Below are 12,588 nucleotides of genomic sequence, written 5' to 3' on the forward strand. Positions count from 1 at the left end.
AAGCTGAATTTTTCTGACTTTTGTTCTTTTTTAGGCTGTTCTGAAGCCACCGATGCCAAGTCGACTTATTGCTCCAGCACCAGCTTCCAACCAGACCCATATTCCAATCCCTTCCAAGGTGCCTAGTCACATTACTGTCACCATTGAAAGCAGCATTGCCCCCACCCCATCTATTCCCGTGGCAACTATCAGTGGTCAGCAGGTGAGGGCTCTGTTGTTTTTGCCTTTATTTCTTTTTAATAGTAATGTATGTTTTGGCTCATGCTTGAACATGTTTCTTTTTTGTTTGTTTTTAAAGGGTCACTCTGGCAACTTGCACCATCTGATGCCGGCTAACATTCAGATCATTAGGGGACAGATTAGCGCCCCCACAGTTTCTCCCCAAACGTTCACATCCCATTTACCTCGTGGTAAGTTGTTCTCTTATCATCAGAATTCACATTTTCTTATCCTTGAAGGTCTGATGGTTTCTTACTGTGCCCCCAGGAGCTGCTGCTGCAGCTGTTATGTCCAGCTCCAAAACGGTCTTGCGACCAGCCACTGGAGCAGGTGCAGGGCCTGGCCAGCCTGCAGTGCAACACATCATCCACCAGGCCATTCAGGTACATAAAGAGCTGTGAACATTGTGCCGAACACAGAGAAGAGTTTTATTCTAATGTTCTTGTGTCTGCAGTCCCGACCGGCTGTAACAACTTCTACGGCTGTGCTTCCAACTGTGGTGGCTCCTATTTCAGCAACGAGAACTCAGTCTCCCGTCATCAGTCCGACTGTCACGCACTCTGAGGTGGCTCATGGGTAAGTTCTAGTATGAGTGGAACAAAATTTTCTTCTGACTTGTGTTTCACATCTGATGAAGCTGGAACATTTCCAGTTTGGTTAAAGTTTTACTTGCTTTGTACCTTTTTTTGTATGATCAACCATTTGTAGAAACATTACACTTGTTTAAATTTTTCCTTATTACGAGTCACTTTAAAGTCACATGTGCAGTGATTATGCTAATTCTAAATTTTTTGAAAATCTATTTAGGCGGCCAGCCCTGACAATTCACACCACACCCACCGTCAGGCCTCAGACCTCCCGTGACTCCACCACGCGGATCACTCTGCCATCACACCCTGCAATTGGAGCTCAGAAGCCCCAGCCTCCACACACCATGACACAGGTTACTGCTTCTGCCTGGAAGTGTCTTCAAAATTGTGACTACAATAACCCATCCTTTTGTTTCAAACAGAAGCCCATATTTAGTACGGTGGCACCAGTAGCTGCAGCAACTGTGGCGCCAATTGTTGCCACCAACACTGTACCATCAACAACCACAATAGGTATTGACCTTTGGTCATTGTATTCCTATGTGATGCTATGTTAGCCTGTCAAACTAACCTTCCTGCTGCTTCAACAATGACTAGGCTCTGTGCCGCACACTCAGATGACCAGTAGTACTATTGTCACCATGACGATGCCGTCCCACTCATCTCATGCCACAGCAGTGACCACCTCTGCTATTCCTGTTGGTATGTTTCCTCCTTGATTTCACTCGATGGTTCTACAGATTTTCTACTTTCTTTTGTTTTAACAAGTCCATGTTGTTTACAGCTAAAGTGGTCCCCCAGCCCATTGCCCACTCTTCCTCCCGTGTTCAGCCTGACTATCCTGGAGAGAGAACCAACCTTATCCCCATTCCTGGACACAGGTCTTCTCCTAACCCCGTCACAATGGAAGCCAGAAGTGACAATAGGTTAGCACAAAAAGGAAACATTCTAGTCTAGTTCATTTCTTCATGTTTGCAGGTTTTTGCAAACATTTACGTAAGCTACTTCTGATCTAGATACAATAACATTATGTAGTATTCAGGTAATGATCTGTTATTTCTCTTTGTTTCGAAGGCCCCCAGTACCAGTTCAGTTCCAGTATTTTTTGCCAACATACTCGTCCTCATACCCACTGACCCAGACCTACACCCCAATCAGCAGCTCTGTCTCCACCATCCGCCAGTATCCAGGTGAGCACCATTCACCAGCTCCGCATCAGCGCTGTTTATCTTTGTGAATTTTATCATTTTAAACCTACATCCTGTTTTTAAAAAAGGGAAACTGGCTGCACTAGGATGAAACTTTGCTTTTTTTCTTTCAAGTCACTCCACAAGCTCCAAGTTCAGCTCTGCCCACGCAGGCTGGAGTGGGTGTGGCTACCACTGTCCACCTGAACCACATGCAGCTGATGGCGGTTGACCGGATTGGTCTGCCTTCAGCCCAAATCAGCACCCAGGGGATCCAGCAAACACCTATTGCTGCACAAGGCATCCAGCCCGCGCAGATGGGAGTTCAGAGCCTGCACTCGTCTGCACCCATCACAACTCAAGGAATACAGCAGGCGCCAATAGTCACGCAGCAGCAGCAGCAGCAACCTCAGAGTGAAACAAAGCCTGGTAGTTACTGCACAGATCTTCATTTTTATTTCTTTTTATCAAGGACTGAAGTAATAATCATGTATGCCCTTTTTTCTCTTTCCAATCCAGGAGTTGTGTTGGCTGATGGCTTTGTTGCCAGTCCCATTAGCACCACCTTTGGCACCACCCAGCCTGTAGCCACCATGGTGCAGGGTCACACTCAGGGAGGAGGAGTAGGAGGAGGTCCCACTCTGGTTTCCTCCCCTCGACCCAGCATTCTCCGCAAGAAACCGGCAAACGAAACGTGAGTAACAGTGGCACCCCTCTGGTAAACTTCTGTTTTTTTTTGTTTATAGATATTTAACATTTACTAACGTTCTTAAAATTAACAATAATAATGATAATAATAATTTTAGACTGCTAAAATAACACAGGTCAGTTTCCATGTTAAGATTAAAACACACAAAGACTTATAACAACAGCTGTCCTGCTTTAAAAAAGTCTAATCTACTTCTTCTTTTAAGGAATAGTGCCAATTAAAAAGCCTTCTACTGCTTTATTTGCCTTTTACAAGTCACTTCTCTTTTTTAAAAATACAGTTTATACAGACATAATCTCATTTTAATATTTACATAAAGTTGAAAACTAACAAAAAGAGACCAAAATAAAACGTTTTAGGATTTGTATGGCTATTGCTTACCTAGTTAAAATCATTACCTGCTGCACAAAATGCAAAAATAAAGCAAAAGTGTTACCGGTAAAGTTTTAAAAGTTTTTTTTTTAAGTTTAGATTTGGCAAATTGCTTCCCTACCCCATGGCTTCTCACTACCACTACATTTAGCCCTCCAAGCAGAGAGTTGTGGAAAAATAGTCTTCAAATCACCGGTCATCTATGTCAGTGCATCGCTGCCAGTGCTCGGAAAATACTTAACATTGGTTTTATAAATTAAAAAAGTCGTGCAAGACAAAAAACTCATTACTTACATTTAAATGTAAACTTCTATGCTTCAGGCCACACCCACGTGAAGAAATGTGTTCCTCCTCCAGATCATCCTTCTGGTGGAGGCATACCAGCTCTAAGTCGCTAAAAGCAAGTTCAGACACCACTACAGCTCCAAATGCCTCCACGATTGGAGGAGCCAGAGATGTAGGCAATGAATTCGGATTCAGCCTTTCTCTGTCGTCATTTACAAGTTTTACATTTAGTAATTCTTCCTAAAAGTATTACTACTTATGTGTTATACATTTCACCAAACTTTATCACTTCAGTTTGAAAATGTGAATTTCCTGTGCCACAAACATCAACATGAAGAGAAAATGATCACCTTCTAGCTCAACGGTTTACAAAAGGAACAGGATGCGGAGACGTGTGCATGTATGGTTGTGCGCAGTTCTACATCAGAATCAGAAATACTTTATTGACAAACGAATTTCCCACGTGTGGGATCAATAAAGTATTTCTGATTCTGATGTAGAACTGTACACAAACATACATGCTAATAGTAGGGCTGCACGAGACGAGAAAAACTCGCAATTTGCCAGATCAGTGATCAATATTGCGACGATGATATAACTTGTGGTACAGGAACAAATAGCAAAACAAATAAAAACATAATTTCCATTTCACTGAAACAGTTTAGTATAAATAAAAGTCAACATAACTTAAATTTCACTCCAAATGACTCCCGTCTACATAGGTGACCATCTAACATAAAAGGGCTCCATTCGATTGGTTAAATGCATAAAGAGATTTATTTGATTCGTTAAATTCTTCAAGCTCCCGTAAGATTGTTTTAGCACATTAAAGGTAACAATTTATTGCAATCTTATGCGATATGTGTATTGCACGGCTTGATATTGTGATAATGATAAAATTGCCATTTATTGTGCATTGCACCCCGGGATGCAGGCTGTAGTTTAAGCAGCTGTCAATCTGACCTGACTCTTGGAAATGCCTCTTTAAAAAAAGCTTTTTTGCCTAGATACTATGAAATTTTTGTCACTTTTTAAATCATCTGCTATATTTAATCAGAAATAAGGTCAGTAACTACATGCCTATCCTGCTGTTTCAGGTGTGTTCGTAAGAACCTGATTCCCGCCCAAGCCAGTGAACCCAGTGGCGCTAGGATTGAGTCTGGGGGTGTGAGAGGAGCCGGTTCTCCCCGGCCTGCTGGGTCAGCATTTGTTGAATCTGTAACTTCCGTGCTCACATCTTGTTCTGATTTAAGTTTGACTCTTTAATTTTTACAGCGTCAAACCCAAAACTGAGGTCCACATGGCCATGCCCCCACCAGTCATGGCTGCAGTGGAGGCACTACCTGCTCAAGGAGCGGAGCAGCAGGGCGTGGTCTCGAATCCTCAGCACTTGGCCCAGGCCCTCCCCACCATGCTCGCCACGCCGGGACCAGTGCCCCCCTCCCAACCCTCAACTGTTCTCTCTGCTCTGCCGGCAGCTATGGCTGTGACGCCTTCTGTTCCTGCCTCAGTGGCCAACACAGTGGCCTCGCCCACTCAGCCTGCAGCTAATAGCACAGCAGCATGTGCTGCAAGCTCCACCTGCCCAGATGTGAAAGTCAAACAGGAGGCGGAGCCCATGGAAACTTCCCAGCCAGGTGGGAGGGGCTTTGGCGTCCTCATTGATATTGAGCTAATCTGAGAAACTGACAAGTAAAAAAGAATCAATGTGTGCATTTTTGCAGATCCCAGTTCAGGTATGTTATCAGCACAGACCATCACCACCCAGGCCTCCACACTCAGCGCTCCTGGAACAGGAGATCTGATTCCCGGGGCTTCCCCAAGAAAGAAGCCCCGCAAACAGCAGCACATTATTTCAACCGAGGAGAGTGAAATGGTTGAAACCAACAGCACGGATGAAGAGAAGGCTCCAGGCAGGCCCATGAGCGGCAGGGCAGAGCGGCGGGAATCTCCACCACGAGAATATGTCGGTGCGTCTGTCCTCGCTGTAGCCTCCCACATTCATGTTGTTGTTTTGAAATGAGGGGGTTCAATACTTATTTTTGTGTTGAAGATGAAGAAGGAGTGAGATATGTGCCTGTAAAGCCCCGCCCACCTATTACCCTTTTGCGACACTACCGTAACCCTTGGAAGGCTGCTTACCACCACTTCCAGAGGTACAGCGACATTCGGGTCAAAGGTCAGTGTGTACTTTATTTCTGATTTGTTCCATCAACAGATTTACACTGAATTAACATGTATGTTACTCCGACAGAGGATAAGAAGGGCACATTACAGGAGATGGCTAATCAGAGAGGAGTGGCCTGCAGAGCACAAGGCTGGAAAATTCACTTATGTGCCGCACAACTTAGACAGCTGGTGAGTCCTGATGCCCCAATGGTTCATTTAGATGATTAGGATATTATGTTCTGCTGCATTCATGATCAAACCGCTTATCAAATCCAGTAAAGCAAAAAATATTTCTGTAAGTTCTCTCCCTTAAATAGACGAGTTTGTTCGTTATAAATACACTTCAACTGTGAGAAACAAAATATAAAATAACAAAATAAAATAATCTTTTCTTTTCCCGTTCCTCAGTCGAGTTTGGAGCATGACGTCTACAGCCGCCTCTCCTCCCTCCAGGAAGGCCTGATCCCGAAGAAGAGAGCCGGTGCCGACGACGATCTTCACCGAATCAATGAGCTCATACAGGTGATGCTACAGCCAATCGCAGCAGTTTGTGTGGTTAAGCCACATGGGCTGACATGCGGTCTTAGGAAAAAACAATGTTTAGAGCAGCAAATAGCTGCGTTTACATGGACAAAAGTAATCAGAATGAACGCCTGATCTGAAGAAAGATGTAAACGCACTGTTCAGAATACTCTGCCCTGATCAAACTTCTTTTACATTCGCAAAGGTAATACATCTGTGTAGTTAATTAATATCATTAATGCAGAAATATCGGCCTGGACAATAAAAACCTGGGACATGGAATCTGCAATTTTCTGGATTGAAATAAAGTGTAAAGTTAAATGAAAGACTCTTGAAAAAGTTTTAAAAAGTCCCATTTTGATGCACAAAGAAAGCTTTGTTCTGAATGCAAAACTGAAACCTCAAGGCTGCAGATCAGAAGACTGCCGGGTTCTCCGTTCAAATTCGGATCAAATTTTCTCCGTCGCTCCATTGTCTTATCGCTTGAAATAGATTTATATGGAAACAGGTTAAACGGAGCAATATGCATGCGATTGCAATCACTGATGATCTCTTTAGCTTGTCACATTTTGCAGCTTTTGGGCCTTGTAACCAATGCGACCCGAGTGATTAGGAATTCTTATGGAGTATAAACCGAGTATTAGAGGCTTCATTTTTTTGACCAAGTTGCCACATTTTTACAGAGTTGGTGGAGCAGATCCCGTTTGCATTCATGACCCTCCTTCCTCTCTGCATTTGTTGCTTAAACAATTGAGCAAGTGATGAAAACTCCAGAACATCAAGGTGATATGATATCCCAAGAAGCCTTTTCTGTGCCAAAACATCAACTTTACTGTTAAAAAAAACTGTTAAGGAACAATAAATCGACTTTATTTGCATTTGGTATTTGCAGTTTCCCGTCAGTGATGTGAATATTTGTGAATGTTTAGCCCTCATCTATCTGTACTCACTAGTGATGCACTGACTGCAGTTCACCTTTTTACCCATAAGTGTTGCTGCTGAGAAAGGGATGCTGTGAAACTGCAGCCCTTTAAAGTGATACAGGAAGTTCATCGCTCACAAAGTTCAACTAATCAGACCAGTTTTCTCTCAACTTTCTCTGTGGTTGTGTGTTTTCTATTTAATATATGCAGTAATTCTGGGATGTGTGAGCTCATTTATCTGTCAAACATCAGTTTACTCATCTTGACACCAGCACAGCACTTTTATAGATCTGTCCCACTTTGTTATACCGACATTTTATTACTACGAAGAGCTTGTTGAAATAGATTTTATTGCATTTTATGAGGATGTGGTGATAGCAGTACATGGTACCTAATGGGAAGTAAATTTAATGTACTCCAGGTTGTCATTTTAAGGAATGAAACAGATTAGTTGTTGTAAATGACAACATTTAGGTTATGGGACTTTGGTTAAAAACTTCATAATTAAAACATCACTAGGAATGCATTTATAAACAAACAAGGTCATGGGGGGGGACTTTAAGCTTTAATCAAAGCTTTGAAAAATGTTCAGACACTCTTGTCTACAGGCATGCTGCTAGCAACACGTCATAGTGAACACTTATATTCAATTTCAATTTTATTTGTATAGCCCAAATTCACAACAACAGTCGTCTCAATGGACTTCATATCGATAATTGAAAAAGTTAAACATAAAATCAAAAGGATCATGAATACATAGAATTCAATTGGAAAATACTAAATTGAACTAACAAACTAACTAAGCTAAACTGGACATCCCTGCCCTTAGACCCCTCACACGCAAGGCTAAGTGAGGGTGAAGTAGCTAAAACACCAGCGTTTCGTTTGGATTATTTTTTTTGCATCTCCCTAAATTCTGCAGACTACACAGATTACCTATGAGTGCTGTTCATGTGATAAATGCACACTTCTTGCATGCAGCCTGACTGTTAGAATTAAGGAAATTGGACGTGCAGTGTAGTTTGTGTGGGCGTGCTAAGGGCACTCGTATCACCTTCACACCTTTTGTGCACAGTCAGTAAGTGGCCAGTATTTTCACCTTACAACTAGAGTGCGGCGTAAGGACGCCACACAACAGCATCCCCTGTAAACTTACATTATTAGCCTTATGAATACTTCACAATACACTTACCCCACGCGTGAGAATGGTACGTAAGATATGGCCGCTCCTCTCTATGACCATCCACGGGCCTGGACAGCCCAAATAACTGTTGCACCCATACAGCCCCCCCCATGCAAGTGCATGTGACTAGTGCATTAGTTGAGCACAGCGTTCAGCCGTTTCCTTCGCCTACAGGGTAACATGCAGCGGTGTAAGCTGGTGATGGACCAAGTGACAGAGGCCAGAGACACCATGATGAAAGTGCTGGACCACAAGGACAAGGTGCTGAAGCTGCTGAACAAGAACGGCGCCGTCAAGAAGTCTTCCAAGCTGAAGCGGAAAGAACGGGCGTGAGGGACTTCGACGTCCTCGACCACCACCACCACTGGCCCCAGCCTGAAGGGGCAAAGGAGCTGCTTTTATTTTGGTGCTATGATTTGCTGCATACAATCGTGCGCCCCCTCCCTGACTGCCTGAGAGCAGGCGTAGAGAAGTGACAGGGAGGCTACAACGAGCAGACGAGTCCCGTTCACGAACAGAAGGGAGGTGGAGGTGTATTTTTTTTTGTTTTTTTTGAATAAGAGTGGCCTACTAGAGCACCCCCTCTTTTTCATTTGTCTCTGACAGAGTTGATGAAGATGACACTTTGTTTTGCTGATGTTTGGCACAAACTGGAGGCTCAGTGAATGATATGCTGAGCATGCCCTCAAAGGAAGAGTTAATGAGGGGAAGGTCAGTGCTGAGTCATCCTTAAGTCAACTTTAACTTCGTGTCTGACTTTACATCAAACTCATTTTAATTGTGGTCTTTTCAAAAGCTTGTACTTTGATTTTCTCATTACATAAATTGATCAAGAAAACATTTAACCTAGAGGAAAATAAAAGTGATTTTATTATGCCCATACTAGTTATTTTGATCTTTATATTCTGTAAAAGGAATATCTTTACTCCACATTTATACAAATTATAAAAAAACAAAGTACATTTAAGAAAATATAAATTTAATGAATGCAACAAGAAAAGGTTCTGAAAAGGAAAACTTGTATTTTCTGAATGAAAGTTGGAAACGCTAAGTTAGCATCGTTTTATAGCATCATCAATTCACCTAAAGACAAAATAACACATTTCCTCAGTGACTTGAGGGACTGGAAGGAGGTACAGGTAACCAGAGGGAGGGCAACAATCCCTGTGACCACAGCTGTGTATTCATGTAAATCACTGTAAATGTGCTTTTGGTTTTCCATTCATTTGGTTCTGTTCAAGTTTTTGTACTGTGTGCAACAAACCGTTTGTGTTGTGTGTGTGTGTGCGTGTGTGGACGCCGCTTCACGTTGCAATGCGTAAAGCGAGACGGAAACATCCAGTTATTGTACATTGGTTTTGTCTGTAATTATAGTAAAGACTGAGAAAAATAACAACCTATGCTTTTCATTTTTTACATTTCTGCCACAATATATTAATTACTTGTATTTTTCTTAATGTTGATTACATAAAACAATTTTAACTGCACGGGTATGCATGTCGGACACCAGTTATCTTAGCCCTTGTGCTATCTTGTGGGGTCCAGATGACCCCACCCCCAACACACTAACATTGGGAGTTGGGTCATCTAGACCCACTAGACAGTGTGCTAAACCTTTTTCTTCAATGATTTATGATCTTCACTGGTGTCCATGGATTACATGGAATCCTCTTCACCTTTATCCACCTTTTTCATGGTAGGGATCACATGTCAATGTAAGGGTGGGGTCATCTGGACCCCACAAGACAGCACAAGGGTTAAGGAAGTGTCACTTATATCAATAAGAGACAAGTGAAGTGGTCAAGTTGTATAAAAAGGCATTCTTAATCTGATTTGTCGATAGCATTTCTTATATCATGAATACATTTGTCATTAATTACTCACTACAGGTTAGATAATTGGAGCTTTTTTTTGTTTACTTATGGTTCTAATCTGAAAGAGTAGATCTAGTTATTCATGTTCACTATCTGCTGTTTACAGCTTAGCACTTTCAGAGTGCAGTACAGCAGTGAACAGAGGTCAATACATGAATTGCACAGATTTACTGGCATTTAGATGGCTGACTTCCGTTATAATGCCCTTAGAAAACAACTTTATGGACAATTTATTTATTAAGAACAATATATTAAATTCGATATAATCTGTGTACACTCACCAGCCACTTTATGAGGTACATCTTGGTGGTATCAGGTTGGACCCCCTTTTCCATCAGAACTGCCTTAATCTTTGGTGGTATAGATTCAACAAGGTGCTGGAAACATTCCTGCCAGAGTTTGGTCCATATTGACACGGTGAAGCTTTGGCACAGCTTCAATAAGGAAGATCTACCTCATCTTCATTCAGGAATGCTGGGTTTGCTGATTCATCTCTCACATGTCACTTAATTGATCTTCACTCTGAGCCAATAGCTAAAGTGCTCACTTTCCTTGCAGCCAATCACAATCAGTTTACTGCCTTTAAATTCATTAAATTTTGTTTATCCACATTCCAGACATTTCGGCGGCTTACCTCCGCCCTGTTCTCTTCCTGGCTCTCAGATTTGGCGATCTGGCCTTCATCACTGTCAGCATCTAGGTGCTGGGGTCTCTTCACACTGTAAAACAAAACACAATGTTTCAACATAGAAAAAAAACACGAGATGGAGGACCGCTTTCAAATTTTAAATCAAGATATGAAACATGATTTGTTGTGTCAACATAACTTCTTTTATTGAATTAGAATATCTTGTTTTACCAAAGTCCTGATGTTTTTAATCAGATATAGATTTCAAAGTCATGGAAACTTCTTTTTGTTTTGTTACAACTTAAACATTTTTCTTAACTCATTTAAAAACATAAATTATGTTAAGCAAGGGGTTTTAATCAAATTATGGGGCAAATATTATTTAAAAGAACTCACATTTATTTGACTAGACCTAAAGAGGACTATAAAGAACTACAAAATGCCATAAATTAGAAAACATCTAAATTCCTCCATTTTCTTAACCTGCTGCATCCCTTTAGGGCTGCCTGAGCCCAACCTGGCTGTTGGATGAAGGCTGCTGGCAAAGCCACACAATCACCCACAAACCCAGAAGCAGTTTAGAGCAACCAATCAACCTATGATGCATGTTTTTTGTTTATTTTTGAAGAGTGAGAGAAAACAGGTGGAATGAACATGCAAACTCCACACAGAAGGGTCCCCGCTTGGATTTGAACCAGAGCCTTCTCACTGTGAGGTGAGAGCTAACTAACTCTAACCAACAACTAACCACTGCACCACAGAGTCTGAACTAAATCAAAACTTCATAAGGCTTCTCTGATAGTTGCAATGTGGAAGGTCCAAAAGAAGACTGTACTTACAGTATAATGTTAGATCAACTGAACACAACATCTCATATTCAAGCTTTCAAAATTCTGACTCTACCGTCTGCATGTTGCAGAGGGAGATTCATCAGACCATCTTCTATGGTCCAGTTTTGGTGAGTCTGTGTGAATTGTAGCCTCAGTTTGCTGTTCTTCTAATCTAATCTAATCTAATCTAATCTAATCTAATCTAATCTAATCTAATCTAATCTAATCTAATCTAATCTATTTTTTAGTTGAAATTTAGGAATTTATTTGATATTTTAATTATTTATGTTCTCTACCAGTTTGATATATGTCTATGCATTTATTTATTTATTTTATTTTTTGTTCACATTAACCATTTTATATTTGTCTATTAAGGTTTATTTATGTACTTATTTATTTATTTTAGTTTTATTCCTTTTACATGTTAGTTGTAACTCTAATGTTTTCCTCAGAGGGATCCTCCACAGTCCACACAGCGGAGGTCACACAGCGACCCCATTCCTCTCAGTGAATGGGGTCGCTGCAATGGGATCTCCGGGGTCTGGCTCCTATGATTAGTGCTGGGGGGTCCTGTGGTAGTGTACTCCGTGAACTTGAGTGGGGGGTCACTGATGTGGACATGTCCCCAAAATATCGTTTCTTCACTTCAGTACAAAGCCAGGTTTGTGCATGGCATCATTTTATCACTCTTATTAACATGGTGTATGTGTTTTTGTGTGTGTGTGTGTGGGGGGGGGGGGGGGGGGGGGGTTGTCGGTACTATGCAGGTTTTAAACCAAACATTTGTTTGTCTTGTCCTTTTGTTTTTAAATTTGATTATATTTTTATGCAAAGCACTTTGAGTGCTCTGAATTGTAAAAGTGCAATATAAATTAAGTTTGATTGGATTTGATTTGATTTGATTTGCTTCTTAGCTGACAGGAGCGGAGCCCGGTGTGGTCTTCTGCTGCTGAAGCCCATCTGCCTCAAGAGTGGACCTGTTGTGCGTTCAGAGATGCTCTTCTGCAGACCTCAGTTGTAACCAGTGTATTTGAGTTACTGTTGTCTTTCCATCAGCTGGAACCATACTGGTCATTCTCCTCTGACCTCTGACATCA

General features: G+C 41.6%; 1 protein-coding gene across 2 annotated transcripts in view; it reads left to right on the forward strand.

The window, feature by feature from the left end:
- The window catches only part of sap130a (Sin3A-associated protein a), an 11,803-nt gene extending 2,248 nt beyond the window's left edge, over positions 1–9,555 (forward strand). For both annotated transcript variants that reach the window (XM_011474391.4, XM_020702638.3), the window contains exons 4-21: positions 35–202; positions 299–410; positions 487–602; positions 674–795; positions 1,027–1,162; positions 1,232–1,322; positions 1,407–1,511; positions 1,594–1,735; positions 1,884–1,999; positions 2,132–2,425; positions 2,516–2,690; positions 4,460–4,561; positions 4,638–4,999; positions 5,087–5,332; positions 5,416–5,541; positions 5,617–5,720; positions 5,940–6,053; positions 8,334–9,555. In XM_011474391.4, the coding sequence (XP_011472693.1) occupies positions 35–202; positions 299–410; positions 487–602; positions 674–795; positions 1,027–1,162; positions 1,232–1,322; positions 1,407–1,511; positions 1,594–1,735; positions 1,884–1,999; positions 2,132–2,425; positions 2,516–2,690; positions 4,460–4,561; positions 4,638–4,999; positions 5,087–5,332; positions 5,416–5,541; positions 5,617–5,720; positions 5,940–6,053; positions 8,334–8,492 (2,790 nt within the window). In that variant the 3' untranslated portion in view covers positions 8,493–9,555. The remainder of the gene's footprint in view (positions 1–34; positions 203–298; positions 411–486; positions 603–673; positions 796–1,026; positions 1,163–1,231; positions 1,323–1,406; positions 1,512–1,593; positions 1,736–1,883; positions 2,000–2,131; positions 2,426–2,515; positions 2,691–4,459; positions 4,562–4,637; positions 5,000–5,086; positions 5,333–5,415; positions 5,542–5,616; positions 5,721–5,939; positions 6,054–8,333) is intronic.
- Positions 9,556–12,588: the final 3,033 nt, after the last annotated feature.

Source organism: Oryzias latipes, chromosome 4 (genome assembly GCF_053564925.1).
Source record: "Oryzias latipes strain Hd-rR chromosome 4, Olatipes_Hd-rR_3.1".
Taxonomy (NCBI): domain Eukaryota; kingdom Metazoa; phylum Chordata; class Actinopteri; order Beloniformes; family Adrianichthyidae; genus Oryzias; species Oryzias latipes.